Source organism: Pavona decussata, unplaced genomic scaffold (assembly GCF_977016875.1).
Source record: "Pavona decussata unplaced genomic scaffold, jaPavDecu1.1 SCAFFOLD_46, whole genome shotgun sequence".
Taxonomy (NCBI): domain Eukaryota; kingdom Metazoa; phylum Cnidaria; class Anthozoa; order Scleractinia; family Agariciidae; genus Pavona; species Pavona decussata.
Genome location: NW_028145468.1, coordinates 2,498,240 through 2,515,406, shown reverse-complemented (window position 1 = coordinate 2,515,406; position 17,167 = coordinate 2,498,240). Strand labels below are relative to the sequence as shown.

Below are 17,167 nucleotides of genomic sequence, written 5' to 3'. Positions count from 1 at the left end.
ACACGAACGATTTTTTGGACAGCAACTACATCAATGGTTTCAGTTTTTCTGTAAAAATCTTTCCATTTTGCATTTGCCATGCGCAGTGAGGCGGAAACCTCAGATAACATTTTTGACCTCTTCAAACACATTGGGTTTTATCTCATCCTGTGCTGAAACGGATTTCGACCTGTAAGCTGAAATAATGCTTTAAGTCTTCAGACAACATAATCCAAGGTAATCCTGTCACGCTTAAAGGAGAAGTATCACGCGAGAATTTGATGTCATTTGAAAACCCAAAAACGTTTGTCTGTCAACAGAAACAAGAAAATAGTTGTCTAGTTTTGTTATAAATTATCACCCCAGTGAAACAAAACTGTCGATTAGTGGCTCCAGTCAGAGACAGAGCAGGTAGGAAGGAATCGAAACTTGAAAAATGTTAGGCTTATCTTTTTCAAGTTCTCGCATTTTTTAATGCAAATATATGAAGCATATATTTGGAACTGCGGATGAAAGATCAAATAGAGGAAAGATCCTCGCAGTTAGTACGCACCTTAAGCAGTTGCAAAAAGAAAGCCTGAGAAAAATTCAGGCTTAATTTTTCCAGGCTTTCTTTTCTTCTTCTATAGAGTGTGTGCACGGCGGCCATGATGGAGGACTAAAACAATAGATGTTTGCATAAAAATAGAATATATTTCCCAAAGGAAAATCATTGTATTGTTTTGGTCCTTCAACATGGCCGTCGTGCACAGACTCCATTTGATTCTCGCATTTTTGTTTCCAAAATGCGCTAGAACAGATCAAGAGATGTTCCTTTCAAGAATTGAGTTGATTTATTTCCTCTCGTTGTTTTATAATTATTTTGTAGCTAAGTTAAGGTCTTATTTCACCATTTTTAAGAAGACAGGTCAAAAATACCACGACACTTCCCCTTTAATTTTACTTCAACAACTTTTGCAGGATTTTCTGGAAAGACGTCTAGGGACCTGGGATCGCAGCTCGCAGAAGGGGTGGCACATTCTGGATCGCCATTTAAACCAGTATCAGCTAAATTGGACCTGCCTGCATAAATACCGATGATAAATTAATAAATAAACAAATATATAGATCGATAAATAAATAAATAAATAAATAAATAAATAAATAAATAAATAAATAAATAGATCGATAAATAAATAAAGAGTTCCATTCGTTTTCCATTTTCTTTCGTTCCACTCCAACCCTTTCCTCCAGTTTCGTCCAGGAATTATATTTCTCACGGATAATGTTCTAATGTTCTGTACAACAAATAATCTAAAAAAAGAGCAAGGCTGATTTCACGGTCAGGGAAGTATATTTTCCAATATTTCGAAAGGCACGGCCTTTCTTCTTCAGGGTATGTTTGAGACGTTACAATTTAAAGCCGTTACAATAGATACCTGAAAAACATAGGCATAAGTTTGAAATTGTAACGTCTCTTGCCACAGGGTCAGTCTCAAACATACTCTAAAGAAGAAAGGCCGTGCATTTCGAAATATTGGAAAATATACTTCCCTGACCATGACATCAGTCTTGCTCTTTTTTTAAATTATTTGTTTTACAATTTTTTTTACTGATTAGATCCTTCACTACAGGGTCCGGTACTTTTATTTTGTCGCGGTGGCCCTTGCAAACGCAGTTAATTACTGGTTTTTACTGAACTGTTCTTGACACTGATTGAGGGAGGTCTTTAATGCGATAAAATACTATGACAAGCTTGAAGATAAAAAGTATGTTTAATTAATCCAAAACACTGGTGACACTGGTTAGTGAGCTTTATTCTTGATGTCTTGTCGTTTACGTTCCAGTTTAGGTAGTCTCGTTGTTCATGAGCTTGAGAGCATTTTCACGAATTCTGGAAAAAAATATTGTAAATGTGTTAATCCTTGATGTTTTAAGTTATTGAATAAAGAAAAACCTCTGGTCGAAAATTATGCCTGAAAACCACCAGATATCCTCAAACCGACTGGAAAAGGTTATGCCACCTCAGTTTTACACCTTGAGTCGTCAGATCGTGTTTCAGAAAGTGTGGTTGAAATTTAGAATCAGGCGAACATTCAAATAAAAGCTACTGAGCAGTACTTTTCTGTGGTAATGTTAATTACGCTGTTCAAAGTATCGGTTTCTAGCGATGAAACCCTTAAGTGTAACCATTCAAGGTCATTCAAATGAAAGCTAATGGGCAGAACGTTCTCGGCTGTGGTGCTGTTTACATGCTGTACAAGGTGGTCCTAACTTTTGAGTCTGAAACGAAAGCTTTGCGTGTAGTAAACAGCAGCACAAAAAGGTCTGTTGTATGGGTGGTTCTAACTTTTAAGTCTATGGATAAAGCCTTAAACTGTGACAATCTATATGAAAACGTATATACATGGCTTTGGAAGATGGTGCTAACTTTTTATGAAGCCGGGGAGCGGAGAACGCACCTTCAAAATTTATTTTTCCATTTTTCTTTGTGTCCGCTTGATTTACCAGTAAATCGATCTCCTTTCTCGTCAATCTTTCTGGGATCCTGTTTAAGAGACATCGCAGTTCATTGGACTCCATGAACCCTTCCCCGGATACATCCCAGATGTTGAACAACTCCAGGACCTCTTGAACAGTTTCTTGTGCAATCTTTTTTCGCATTAGCAGGCAAAATTCGTCAAAATCTACAGCCCCACTACCTGTAAAGAAAGAAATGAGTACAAATCTATTTTTAGTTTATGCTTTTAGTATCAGGTTAGAAATGAATTAGCCTGCGAACACAGACGTATTTTTGGCGGAGAGAAGCATGAGCAGCAGCCGGAAATACGTCTGCGTTCGCAGGCTAGAAATGAATTGGAGATCGAGGACAAGTCACTGGTTTTGTCATCGAAATCTGTTAGTTTTTTCCGTTTCGATAATGGATTAAATCTAACGGTTTCACCCAATTTGAGTTGTTCTACCTCGAAGGTAGAGGTATTCCGTGATAACATTTACTTGACATGGATTGCTTTACAGATCCAGATTATTTGAGCCAATATTGAAGGGCTACGCTGGGCATAACCGACGTATGGTGCATTTCAGATCCCTTGTTGTTGCTTTAGTTAAAATTCAACAGAGGTTTAACCGTTTTGCATGTGGTGCTGCAATTCCTTCAGGAAACGTTGCTGCAATCAGGGTTTGAATTTCTCCAAGAATTGTTAAATGGTTTCAGAAGCAATATCAAACACTCCAAAGAGTGTGATTACTGCGAAGGTGGTTAAAAAAACTGGTCTGCACCTGGTTTTTTTCAACCCCCGACTTATCGGTGTTTGTAAATCGGATGAAACATTCTTCCTCTTGTTTGATATATTAAATTCACATATCCATACCGTCTTCATCAACTTCTTTGATCATTTCATCAAGCTCTTCCTGGTTTGAGTTTATGCCCAAGTTGTCCATGACCGTTCCCAGTTCTTCCTTGGTGATTGTACCATCGCCGTCGCGATCAAACAACGAAAAAGCTTCCCGTAGTTCTATAACAATGTAATAACAAACATTTTAACCCTTAGAGCTCCAACTACGCTACGTTACGCTTCTAAATGCCTTAGTGGGGCCATTCATTCATTGATCCATTACATTGATTGATTGATTCATTCGTTGATTGATTGATTGATTCCTTCATTCATTCGTTCGTTCGTTCGTTCGTTCGTTCGTTCATTCATTCGGTGCATTAAATTATGAAGTAGGAAATGTTTTCTTTTCGGGTAATGACCCCCGAAGGAAATGGTTTTGTACAAGGAAGCAGTAGCATAATATTTGTAGATGCAATGATGCAATGATATTTCTTAGTGAAAAACTATTCACTTCTTCCACACCTGATATTGCATAACGCAAATGTTTAAACAGAACTGATAAAAACAAAACCAAACAACAACAACAACAACAACAACAACAGAAAGAAACAGAACAACACCCCAGAACAAAGTCTTGTCTCATAAATGAATGCTCACGTGTTTGTTTCTTCTGAAGAGATAAACACAAGTCAAACAGTATTCTGCATTGACACACTTCCACCCCATTTTGTAATAAAATCATGCAATGCCTGAGAACACACCATCGCCTTCGCACGCATTCCTTGCCTATATGTATGTCTTTTTATGAAGGATTTAGGAATCCTGTCTAATTTAAGTTTTAGCGAACGTAAAATTCTCCCCTATGTTAATTTTTTCCCAAACAGTCAAAGATTTACGTTGCTAAAAGGTTGCAGCATAAAACAAACCATCTACACATGAAACACCATGAAAACTATACCATGAAATCACGTGCAGTGCCATCTTAAATTTACCATGTAATATAACATGCAGCAACACTGAAGTGTTTACCTGAAATCATATCTGGGGTTAGATCACCCTGCGAAATAAAAACAAGAGAAAATGTGTCAGCAAAACTGTGATTTCATTCTAGGTTAGGGAGTTCGCGAGGAGAGACCTCTCTCCTCGGGAACGACCCTATAGCGACTAGGAGCAATGACAGGCACCGGTATGTACAGGCTCATCTAATGCTAACTGTTAAAAATATCCCACACGAGACTAGCTCACAAGTAACGCCAACGTGCCGTGTAATGACCCACTCACGCAACAGCTGCGTTCGTCTAGTGTGATGTAGTACACTGATTTAAGTTCTTTGTCTGTTTTCGCAAAAGTGTTTTGAACGTGACTTATATTCAAGCTAAGCTTTTGTCCTCACACCCCACCTCGACCTGAACCTGTTTGTCATATCTGTTATTTTACCCTATGCCTAAGAAAATCTTGCCACTCTTTTCCTACATGTGTCTTTGCTTGGACTGAAAAATAGCTGTGCAAGTATTTTGAATAATTTCGTACATCCCTAGTCACCTAGTTGTACAGTGAAACCCCGCTTTACGGACACCCACTTAATACAGACACTCGTTTTTACGGACAGTTTTTTCTTAGTCCCACTCCATACATTTTCCTTAAAATTAACCCCTTAACAAGGACACTCCGTAATACGGACACTTTTTCTGGTCCCAACGATGTCCGTAATAACGCGGTTTGACTGTACTAACTTTCGTGATCTTTAAAAAAAAGTTCAGCTCCAGCCGCGTGGGTTACCTGTGGCACTTGTGCGCTTCAGTTAATATTTTTTGTATATCCGTTTCTAATGCGTTTCATAAGGACCATTCCTCAGATCATTAGCAGGGGTATTATACTTATTACAATATCTTATTATATTAAGACATAAAAGGTTAGTAATATTGACGCATAAACCCAATTGAACTGACGCCGAGAAAGTTTTAAATTCGCATCTTCCATTCGCAAATTAATCTGCATAATCATTCTTTTTCACCGCTACAGATCAATACGTGCAAATGGTTTTGAAATGCCGTTGGATATAAGAACACAAATCCGAGCACGGTCACCATAGACGAAAAAGGTCAGTTCAATTTAGAAAATGTTGAAAAATAATTGACACCACATGAAATCCAAAGCACTGTTCAGTTTCAGTCATAACTTTCCTTTGAATCGTCGCAAAGGCTCAAGTATTGAACGCCACCGCATTACATGATTAAAGAATGCCGAGTTCTAATGGTGCGAGCGCTATAAAAGTATTGCACTGCACCGAGTCGTATTCAAAGGTCACTCAGTTCCGATCTCGACGAAGCCCCAAATATTTCTTTGAACTTTCTTTATCACTGCAGCAGTTTACCTCATCAAACACAAAGCTCATTTCTCCTGATTGCAAATCTTTCCCACTACTAAAACTTGCCGCTTTTCTAAGTCAAATTAGCCGTAGTAAAAAGGCAATTGTTGCTCACTTACCGCTCCACTCATCTTCCTTCCTTCGCTTGCTTTCCGATGGCTGCTCATGTTTGCTCTCGCGCGGATTTGTTGATCTTTCGTTACTTTAGCTCAAACGAGTCTAAACTAAACAACTTGAAGCTATTGACGCCTTCGTTGGTATTCAATATTATTCTAATCTTTCCTGGCTGATATGGCCCCTCAGTGACGTCACCTGTTGTTTGTTTTATGTTCAAGACAATTGGTGAAGTAGCCTTGATTTCACAGTCAATACAAAACCAATTTTTTGTCCAAAAGCAAGCTGCTTTATATTCTGTTGTCAGTCTTGCTCCGCCATCACACGTTGAAACTTTTAGCTGAAACGTGTGTGCAACGACGCTGCGAAACAAGTTTCAGCAGGCGTTGCGCCGTGTAACATGGTCGGTTTCGTGAAACTTTTTCGAACTTCCGTTGAGAGACAAGTTTCACGAAAAGTAAAACCGCTTTCTACTTCTGCACTGAACGGCTCGCAACGGTCGCAGTGGTGAAAAAACTAGAGTTTCACCGTGTAACACCACTTCGTGAAACTTGTTTCGCAGCGCCGTTGCACACAAGTCTCAACTAAAAGTTTAAATAGCCAGCAAATATAGAGATACAGGATTACGTTTACGACAACGGCAAATGACCACGTGTCCTTATCACGTTATCACGTTTACCGCAACCTCGTTCACCCTGATGGCGGGAAGAAGAGACCTTGGGAACAAGGTTGCACTTACTGCTCGCTGTTCTTCCGTGGTTAAGTGAAGTTGAGTAGTTTCGTATCATCATCAAACACCATAATTATTTTCCGCTATTCTGATCTATTAACTAATTCTTTTGAGGAAAAGTAAACGTGAAACTGACGTTTGCCTGGGCGTTTGCCGCAAACGCGATCCTGACCTTCTCCGAAAAACAAGAAAAAGACAACAAAAAAAGAAAACAAAAACAAACACAAAATTATAAGAAAACGAGAAACGTTTTATTCCATACATGAAACAGCAATCTACAAAATACTTAATAAACTTGTAAGTCGCAGCCGGTTACGTATATTACTAACCTTCAAAAGCATCAGATTATTTTCACCCACCAGGGCAGAAAAGAACCGGATGCTTTCGAAAGCTAAGCTGTTAGGCAAAATAAAACTAAAATTGTTCACAGCAAATACGAGAATTGCCGCTCCGTGTAGTATTTCGTCTCCGCTTCTTCTCCAACAATCCTTTCACGAGTTACTTCATCAGCTCTTTAACAAACTCTGTAAAAGTTAACAGAAAAATGTCGTTAATAACGAAGGCGGATCCAAGCTTTTTTTTGAAGAGAGCTTTTGTGTGTGCTGCACCAGAAATATTCTTAAAATTGGGCAAACCTTGTAATTTTAACCCCCTTCAGTAGGGTGGGGTGGAGCTACCTCTACCCTCTCCCTGGATCCGCCCCTGCAATAAACTTCACAAGTAAGGGCACCGGCTTGCTTTACAGGACAACAACCAACATCAGGCCAAACAGCACCAAACTGAAACTTTAGGTTTTTATCCACAGACCAAAAAGTTCGAACCGCATAATGATGGCTAGTGTAATTGCAGTCTGTTTCTCTCTCGAAGTTTGTGTGTGGTAACAGGCAGTGAAAAATTAGGGCGACGAGGAGTAGGACAGTCCCTTCTCGTTCATACCTTCGGTTTTAGCTCGCGCACCACGGATTCATTTAGCCTTCGACGGATCTTAAGAGAAAAGGAGAGGGGGGGGGGGGGGGGGGCCTGCAAGCAGTCTAAATGATGGTTTGCTTCCGTGAATGAATGAGTGAAGTCAAACTGATTACTTACTGTCAAAGTTGATTCGGCCGTTGCGTTCCATAAACTTGACTAATTCCTCGATTTCGTCTTTGGAGATCTTGATATCTTTGCTTTGATGTGATACGGTCATGAGAAGTTTAAGCAGCTCCTCTTTTGCAAAATATCCCTTGTTATCGGTGTCGTACGCCTTGAACGCTTCTCTCACTTCTTGTTCGCTTCCCTGTTTCATCTGTTTGACCATAAGTTCCGCAAACTCCTCAAAGTCAATTTCACCGCTTCCTGGTAGCACGCAAAAAAAAACAAAAAAACAAAAACAAAACAAAACAAAACAAAACAAAAACAAAAAAGTTAAAAATTCATTCTGACATGTGCATTTGAAGGCATTACCAGCAGATGAGAAAATTTCGAATTTACGAAATCTTTTACGTCACTTGACTTGGCTGTCCAGGGGGTATTTACTCATTTATTTTATTTTCCAATACAACTTGCTCCTCATACATTAAGACTTATTTATTGGTTTGGGTTGGGGGGGGGGGTTGTATGTTTGCAATGTTAGTCACCTGCAAAGGAGGGGGGAGGGAAAGGGAAAGACTGCAAGAAGTCAAAATAATTGTTAATTTTGTTCAAAGATGGCACAAGCGTAGGGGTGCATGGTGCCATTGACAAATGGGGTAGCTACTGGGAGGGAGGGCTATAACCATGATTATTCCTCCAAAGACCCAAAGACGAGTTTCAGAAAGGAAATCAAAGCACGATGACCAAAATTTTAGCAAAACATAATTTTGATTACATATTACTTTGTACTGAAGAATTTACCATGTAATTGTGTAAAGCCATTTTATCCCATCCTATAGCATTCCATCCCATCCATTCCCATCCCATCCTATCGATCTGAAGATTGGTTGCTTCAGTCTGATCTCTGCCTCATCTCTCTCTATCCAGGTGTACAAATGGGTTGGAACAGTCATAAAAGCGATGGGGGGGGGGGGGGGGAGGGGTAATTCAGCAATGCACTAGAATCCTACCAAGAATGCAGTAATAGCATCCAGCTACATCTAGGGTGCCATTTTGTGGGCTTTCACCACCGACCGGTTAGCTCAGTTGATTGAGCATCAGACTACCGTGCGGGAGGTTGTGGGTTTAAACCCCGGCCGGACCAACACTCAGGGTCTTTAAATAACTGAGAAGAAAGTGCTGCCTTTGTAATGACATCTGCAAATGGTTAGACTTTCTAGTCTTCTCAGATAAGGACGACAAACCGTAGGCCCCGTCTCACAACACTTCAATGTTCATAACCCTGTGGGACATTAAAGAACCCAGACACTAATCGCAAAGAGTAGGGCATGGAGTTCCCGATGTGCTGGTCTGGTCTTTGTGCTGTTTCATGATTTCATGGGTTGGGTGGGTAGGATGAGGTCACTAATGGACATAAGCTGATGTAAACCGCATTTGAATATATATATGAATAGAAAATGCGGTATATAAATGCATTACCATTACCATTACCATTACCATTTATCTGAACCCATGCGGATCCTATCCACATCATTCCCTCCTCCTCCCCCCCCTCCCCCCCCCCCCCCAACTCTGCTCCATTTTGACCACTGGTAGGGAGACTAAACATCCCTCGATCTATTTAATTTAATTCTGATATCCCAGACTGAGGCCCCATTTTTGGTTAAAAAATAAGAAAGTTTTGGCATTTTGTCCCACTTTCATCAGCTGTTTGAATTTCTGCTACCTAATCTCCGTTTTCACAAACAAGCAAATCTATGGAAGGGTGCCACTTTTGGCTTGAACGTTTAGGCCTTGCAGTACTTGAAATATTCCATAATGTACCTGTCAGATCCCCCTTTTGTGCCAGGATCCCTTCTTATGCAAAGTCATCACCAGAACCTGGTTAACTAAGTACATCCATATTGTTCATGCACTGCTTTCTCTGCATCAGTCAGAAATTCAGACTTTCCAGGGTGGGGAATATGAGTGCTTGCATTGTAGGTCTTCACTTAATCTCCCTCACCACCCAACCAAATGAACTGGTTCTATTAAAAATCTTGCTGAAACACTATTTCAGTGATTTGTAATAACATACCATCTTCATCAACCTCTGACAGCATTTCTTTGACCTCCTCCTTGGTGGCCATCATTCCCAGGTTCTTCATGACAAGCAACAACTCATCAGTCGTAATGGTCTCGCTGTTGTCGACATCAAAGATTTTGAATGCATCTTTGAATTCTGTCATAGAAAATAAGACAAGGGGGCCATCAATTCTCAATTCCTGAGGAGTTTCGTCCTCTCTGCGCTCGCAGAAATCTAAATCTTTCACTGGGTGATATTACCTTTATTTACATCTGACCAATAAACGTATGACACCAATCACTGGAAAGAGCATGTAAAATTGAGTTAACGTGTGAAATTTGAATGAAAAGCATGAAAACTAGCTTAAAATAAAAAGTTATTTACAGATGTTTGCTTCAGTTTGGGAGGCAACTCAACTTGCCACAAACTCCCCCCCCCCCCCCACCCAAAAAAAAAAAAAAAAGAAAAAGAAAAAGAAAAAAAAAAGGAAAATGAAAAGAAACATACAATTGGTATTATTGAAAAAAAAAAAAACTCCCTCTCAGTATCTGCTCTCTTTGATTATGTGACCCTCTCTTATTATCTCTGATCATATCTTTCAGTTTGCCAAGCTTAGTTACATAACTTATTGTAATACAGAAAATAAAAACTGACACATATAATGATCCACAAAGATCAGCCTATTGTGGTGATTAAAGCAGTAATTTATGCCAATTAAAAATAATTATAGAGGTGAAAGCAAAAATAATGCTGATTAAGATAACAAAGATAAACAATTTTAAACAGTGTTTCAGGCTGTTTCCCTTTTGTCAAAATAAAATGATGACTGTCTATGTTGGGCTGATCATGATAAAAGTATTGTGCAATATACATGTCTGTATGGGAATTTATGACAAATAGCACCAGAAATGCAGATGGTTTTTAATCCTTTAAGTACCAAGTGACAAGCATCTAATTTCTCCTTAACCACATTTACAGGACATGAGAATGAAGAAAGTGAATACCAAAGATAAATTTCTCGATGTTGAAACAAATTCTCCCAACTGGTTCCATAACAAATATATGAGTACAGTAAAGAGAAAATGCATCTTTATACTGGCACTTAAAAGGGTTAAGCACAATAATACGGTACGTAAAAGAAGAGAAAGTCTTGTTAAGAAACCTTACCTTTTAACTGCTCTGGACTCAGTGAGGCCGACTAAAGGACATGAAACAAACGAAACTTTGTTAAGTCACGCAATATACAGCAGGTAATTTTTATCTGCGTGACTCACTGGTAAAAACTAAATGCCGTATTTTCATAAATCAATTTCAATTAGCTTTTTTTTCGGCTTAGTAATTTTGCTAATGGCTAATGTTATATTTTTCCTGGTAAATGATTAAGGAAACGGGAACACGTGAACAGAAAATATCACCGCTTTCTTCGCATGTCATAATTTTTTTTGACATAAACACCGGGTAAAACATAACTACGTTGTGTTTGGATTTGTGTTGAGTATTTATGCATCAGTATTTTTGCCACATCTACCGACGTTCTGTGTAAAACAAGACCAAAAATAACACAAGTCTTGTTTACAATAATAAGTTACAAATGGATTTCAAAAGAGGCACTACAAGTCACGATATATTAAACAAACGAAATTTTCTCTTCAACCATCGTAAAAAGTGGTCGACTCGAATGCGGAGACCAGTGGTTTATTTGATGTAAAATTCACAATCATGAATCTACAGAGATTGATCTACAGAGAACGAATTCGGATACTAACTGAAAAATTACACCGCACACTCAACATAAAAGTCAGTTGAACAGGATGTCTGTTTTCATCTGGGCGTATCGTGCGAAAGATATGCTTACATTTCGCGTGTATTCAGCTTTCTCCAGCCGGAAAAGATCACACGAGATCATATAATTCGAAGTTCGTCGTCTACGGAGCCGTGAACGCAGGTACCTCATTACAGACAAAGAAAAATCTGTCACTTTGAAGTTGCAGATACACCGGGCTGACGCATTGTTTACATTCCTTCATCGGCTGTTACCCATGCAAGGAGTCCTATGCTGTTTACTTGTGCAACGAAGGTTCAGCATTTTCGCGATCTTTGATTTGTGCTTACAAAAGAGAATCTTCTAAGGAAAAGACTGTTAATAAAAGAGAGCGAAAATAACGGTTTCAATACGCCAGAATAATAAGCAAAGCGAAAAATAATCGCAGGGCGGTGGATTGTTACAGACGATGAAGATTCGTCTGTTTTGAATTCGGCTCACTCTCTGCCTCTAAAGTATTCATCTACCTTTCTAAATACAAGGATTATTTTGAAATTCTAAATATTTTGCATAAACCTGTTAGCTTTGAAGGTTTCACCGAGCCGCTTTGTCAACATACAGCTTAGAAATCCAGAGAAATCAGTATAAAACTTTCGTTGGGAAGGACGCCACCGATAAGCGTTTAGCCACACGAACAAAGAGAAATTCACTTACCATTTTGACGTTTGAGGTTTAAATCGCTTTAGCACCGATTTACGAGAAAATTCACGCCGAACGCAAAGACTGCAGATTACAGACCGTGATGCAAAATAGTCCAAGCCAAGGAATGAGACCTCAAACAATGAAATAACACAAATTCCCTGCCCTAATTCAATCGCATTGTATTTCAAACATTACGCGATAAATTGATAATTGCCAAGTTCACTCAACCGTGTTTTGCGCTTTGTTCGCCTTAGGGGTAGGGGGTGTCATAAAATTTACTAATTGTACTTCACGGCTTGTGAAGCACAAAACCCATTGTAGGTGAACAAACGAAGTGAAATGTTCAAATTTAAATCGCAATGTTCTTGTTTCATGAAATCGTCTAAATACTGTCAGTTAAAAATGCATCTTTTCCCGTTAGAAAACAGCCTGACCGGGACACAGATAGTTACAGATGCACACCTCTGTTTGTCACGTTGCGTTATTCAGAAATTAACAAATCTGTTCGTAAAAACTCGTACAAGGGTTAAGGTTTTCTCTTCCCTATAGATTCTGATAAATACTCTCAAAAACTATCTCCTTTAGGCTATTCTTCTTCCCTCAAAAATTTCCAAGAGAAGTAGTTTGAAAAACACGTTTTGTCAAATTTTGTTGTCGTGACTTTTGGCTGATCACTCATGCATGATACCGGAGGACAGTAATTACCATATACGGGCCGGGCAAAGAATAGTTTTCAAGTGGGTCGGCATTAGATAACATAGGGTGAGGCGGTCCCGACTGATCGGAATTTTCCGATCGTCCTTGTGACGTCATCGTCCGACTGCTTTCACGAAATAAACAAATATGGCGCTGAAGTGCTTTATTATCCTTTGCATTGTGTGATAAATTTGCCGGCGGCCAGCTCTGTTGGGACAACTATTCCTCAGTTTACACACTGAAGGACTGACAAAGCAGATTTTTTCGAAGAGTGGATGAATGTTTACATGCCTTTACCATTTTATCTTTGCCCACCGCTTCACTCGATGTTACTTCTTTGTACTGTTGCAGAGGACACTACATAACATAGGGTGAGGAGGATCCGAGCCCAACTGGATCCAGTCTTCGTTTGGAAAAGTATTCCTCATTAATTATTTGACTCAAAAGCAGTTCTTTCGATGAATACATGAACATATGCTGTTATATGAATTTTCAACACCTGATGAAACTGTTTACATCTTTCACGAAAGTACTGTTTAATACTTCTTTGTACTGTTTTTGCACTACATAATAGGGTGAGGGTGACGTGTAGTGGCATTTGCAGAAATGAATCATAAACAACAAGTGATTTTTCGTTGCAGGTCAAATAAAGCGCGATAATGTCAAACACAACGCGTGCGCTTTTTTTGTGTTCTTTGACCGATATTTGGGAAGAGTAGCAATAACTCCCTTCTTCCGCTGAACTGCCTATATTAGCGGGAACCCGGGAAAATCTGGCGGGAGATTTGAGTTGTAATTTACCTTTGCGTAGCTCGCGTCTTGATAATGGAAGAAAATTATGATGACTTTGCTCCTTGCGAACAAATTCCCAAAAGAACCTGCTACGTTTCTTCTATGGATCAGGTCGCAAAGCTAATAATTTTCAAGTTTTGAAACGAAAAATACTGTAAAGTTTTCCTGTTACAAGGGTACTGGTAACTTTGGAAATCATGGTGAGTTAATATTTATTAATTTTTGGTTAACTTTTGCCCCCATAATACAGTTCTGCTGAGTCCTGTCAATTGCTGCAAATGTGGGGATCTAACCTTTGGAATAATAATAATTAAAAAAGAAAATCAATGGATTTAGAATCCACAGGATGACACTGAGACACTTCTTACAACAATAACAACACAATCCTTCCTTTAACTTAACATGTTGTGATCCTTTTTTTGAATTATGGAGTTCCTCACATACACAAAACTTCAATTAGAAGAAAACGTGTTAGTGAAAATTAGGAACTTCACTCTGGACAGTGCTCTTTTGTTATTTAGAATGTTTGGTGACTTTACAAATTCAACCCCAGGAGAATGCCCCTTACAAGAAATCTACCCCAGCCCCCTCGCCCCCTTCCCATTGCCATGCCCTGGAGAGGCTGATGAAAGGATCAAATGGTTGAAAAAAAAAAGGGGAAAACTTCTGATTAGGTTTACTCAAATTGTTAATGTGGTTGGATTATTTCAGAAGTCTGGATACAACAATTGCATAGTTGTAAATGCAAATGTCACCATAGATGCTATTTGTTGCTGGGTACACACCAGAGACATAATTCCTATAAAATTGCAGTTTGTAGTCTTTCATGATCACATGCATGCCCTTTCTGGTCTTGGTATCATGTCCGAAATTCAAACAATTTTTTTTAAAATAAAAACAGGCACCAATATAGAGACATCAATGCTTGCAATGTGGTCGATTGATTTTCAAACTATAACACTGTGCCTAGATTACAGGAAAGGAAATCACAGACTTTATTTTATTTCCCATGATTAAAGATAGCAAAATATTGTCCAATATAGTTACTTTTAACATTACAACAGGGAGGAGGACTAAAGAATTTACCTTTCGGGCTTTTACAAAGAAGCTAGTCCTCCCATTAAAAAAATATAAATAAATATATTTTTATACACTTCAACATAGGTTGTTGAAAATTCATGTATTCATCGAAAGAACTGCTTTTGAGTCAAATAATTAATGAGGAATACTTTTCCAAACGAAGACTGGATCCAGTTGGGCTCGGATCCTCCTCACCCTATGTTATGTAGTGTCCTCTGCAACAGTACAAAGAAGTAACATCGAGTGAAGCGGTGGGCAAAGATAAAATGGTAAAGGCATGTAAACATTCATCCACTCTTCGAAAAAATCTGCTTTGTCAGTCCTTCAGTGTGTAAACTGAGGAATAGTTGTCCCAACAGAGCTGGCCGCCGGCAAATTTATCACACAATGCAAAGGATAATAAAGCACTTCAGCGCCATAATTGTTTATTTCGTGAAAGCAGTCGGACGATGACGTCACAAGGACGATCGGAAAATTCCGATCAGTCGGGACCGCCTCACCCTATGTTATCTAATGCCGACCTTTCAAGTGTGGCATCTCCAAGCTGATTACGTAGAGGGCCATTGAAGTGATTTGTTTGTTAGCGCGCAGATACTGATGATCCGATTTGGCAATTTTAGACGTGCGAGGGACCTAAGGAACGTGAGCAATCTCCGCGCGAGAATAACCACTTCACCCGCGAGGCACTTAACCCTCGCTGTTCTGGAGCCAAGTCGTTACTCTGCAATAAAAACCGACTTTTTATACCACTGAGTTATTAGGAAAGGAACATGTAAGGAAAGAGTTAAGGGGGGACTTAACCTAAATAAAATTTGAATGAAATTTGAAGTGGTTTTAAGAGGGGATAGAAGAAAGAAAATGATTTTTGGAACACTAACAGACAGTTGATACCCACGCAAGAGCACCCCAGGTTGCTAGTGGACTAACTAGGTATCCGTCTATTAATTATTAACTACAAATTCTTATTTTAAAACTTCACTAATTCTTCAATATTTCTTATTTCTCTTAATTTAACCAATCCTTCTAGAAAAAACTATCTCCTCCCAAATATATCCAGAAATCAACCCCAAAATTCACAAAACACCCCACAACATAGATTTACGGGATGAACATAGAGTTTTTGGATCGCTTGAAACGTGAACGAGACATTTCCATTAAAGCCATTTAAAGTGCGGTAAAATGGCATTTCCGATAAGTCCTCCCTTAAACAGATGCACTGACGAATTTGAAAACTCCGTGACTGTTAACCTGAGTGGTTGGGTGGCAAATGCAGCAAGGTGATAGAAAGGGAGAGGATGTATGACAGGTATGGTGTCTATGGGGGAACTAGGCGTGCACGAAGCGAGGGAGCACTCCCCTCGATTCGCGTGTGCGACTGATTCACTTCTTTCCAAACTTTTGAATGTCACGGTAGAGGACCACCGCACAAACTGAAACTGTTTAAATTACTTTTCGTTGCCGGATCTCTTATAGTAGAAATGAACGTGTCAAACGTCAGTTTAGGCATAAGTAACCATTACCGGCTGATAATTTCAGGAGAAATAGAACGAAAGTTAAACCGAATAAGTGCATTTAGACTAATATTTAGGCAATAAATCCAGGAAACGGTGGTTTGTTTCAGTAATATTTCGATATAATTCTATATCATCGTCAGACTAGGTGACAATGCGGTAGCTAAAGTTTAAATACTAAAAGGGTGGTAAATTAGCATCAATAGGCACGTGAGAATGAAATAAGTACAAAACAAAAAGAGAAAAACTGTCATGAGAATAAGCAGAGTTCTCTGCTGGCGTTCAAGCCATTGTTCAAGGATGGCGATGAACGTTTTATGTGATAGGCTTCTTTGTATAGAAGGAGGTTCCAATTGTCGTCACTGTCAATTATCTTTGTGTTGCTACGCACGGTTTCGGTGAAAAATTCTTTGGTAGTCGTAGAAGGTGGGCCTAAATATTAGTCTAAATGCACTTATTCGGTTTAACTTTCGTTCTACGCATAAGTAAGCTGTACTGAAACAGGACCAACACTTTTTTTTTTTTTATGAGAACGACTAATTTTGGGGCTGCGGCTGAACGTTCTTATTTTTTTTTTTCGCACTTTGAGCCTGAGAAAGTGCTTCAGATGTTATTAAGGGTGGTGCCTACTAATCCCGAAGTATTTTTGCGCTGTTTACGACTATGCAGGAAAAGCAGATCTTAGCAAGGGCTAGAGAAATCCAAAACGAAAATTGGGGGGAACCATTCATTTTGCAGAGATAATTAAGCAACAATTATTCTAAAAAGCAGTAAAATACAAAGCAATGAATGGCGTTTTTCTCCAAATTGAAACTTAATTATCTCTGAAAAATGCATGGTTACCCCCAATTTTCTTTTTGGATACCAAGAGCACTTGCTAAGTTCTGCCTTCTCCGGATACTTTTAAACGCAAAAATATCCCTGTATTAGTAGGCACCACCCGATAGGAAACCGAGTATCACGAGATACGCAGAACATAGCGC

The 17,167-nt window shown here is 39.1% G+C and overlaps 2 protein-coding genes across 2 annotated transcripts; both read right to left on the bottom strand.

The window, feature by feature from the left end:
• Positions 1 to 1,714: 1,714 nt before the first annotated feature.
• LOC146482476 (uncharacterized) lies at positions 1,715 to 5,939 on the bottom strand. The gene is made up of 5 exons (XM_085107131.1): positions 5,781 to 5,939; positions 4,323 to 4,350; positions 3,330 to 3,473; positions 2,421 to 2,660; positions 1,715 to 1,852 (listed from the first exon to the last, which is right to left on the bottom strand). The coding sequence occupies exons 1-5, from the start codon at positions 5,826 to 5,828 to the stop codon at positions 1,824 to 1,826; spliced, it is 489 nt and encodes a 162-aa protein (XP_084963257.1). The 5' UTR covers positions 5,829 to 5,939; the 3' UTR covers positions 1,715 to 1,823.
• Positions 5,940 to 6,734: 795 nt separating this feature from the next.
• Positions 6,735 to 12,261, bottom strand: LOC146482475 (uncharacterized). Its single transcript, XM_085107322.1, has 5 exons — positions 12,118 to 12,261; positions 10,809 to 10,839; positions 9,654 to 9,797; positions 7,592 to 7,840; positions 6,735 to 7,029 (listed from the first exon to the last, which is right to left on the bottom strand). The coding sequence occupies exons 1-5, from the start codon at positions 12,118 to 12,120 to the stop codon at positions 7,004 to 7,006; spliced, it is 453 nt and encodes a 150-aa protein (XP_084963448.1). The 5' UTR covers positions 12,121 to 12,261; the 3' UTR covers positions 6,735 to 7,003.
• Positions 12,262 to 17,167: the final 4,906 nt, after the last annotated feature.

What these genes read in the sequence shown, in the direction of transcription:
- LOC146482475 (XM_085107322.1), bottom strand. An exon ending in GTCAGAGGTTGATGAAGATG is followed by an intron (nt 7,841 to 9,653) that starts GTATGTTATTAC and finishes GCGTGCTACCAG; the next exon opens with GAAGCGGTGAAATTGACTTT. An exon ending in CGGCCGAATCAACTTTGACA is followed by an intron (nt 7,030 to 7,591) that starts GTAAGTAATCAG and finishes TAACTTTTACAG; the next exon opens with AGTTTGTTAAAGAGCTGATG.
- LOC146482476 (XM_085107131.1), bottom strand. Translation starts at nt 5,828, where the DNA reads ATGAGCAGCCATCGGAAAGCAAGCGAAGGAAGGAAGATGAGTGGAGCG. An exon ending in AACCCCAGATATGATTTCAG is followed by an intron (nt 3,474 to 4,322) that starts GTAAACACTTCA and finishes ACATTGTTATAG; the next exon opens with AACTACGGGAAGCTTTTTCG. An exon ending in CAAAGAAGTTGATGAAGACG is followed by an intron (nt 2,661 to 3,329) that starts GTATGGATATGT and finishes CTTTCTTTACAG; the next exon opens with GTAGTGGGGCTGTAGATTTT.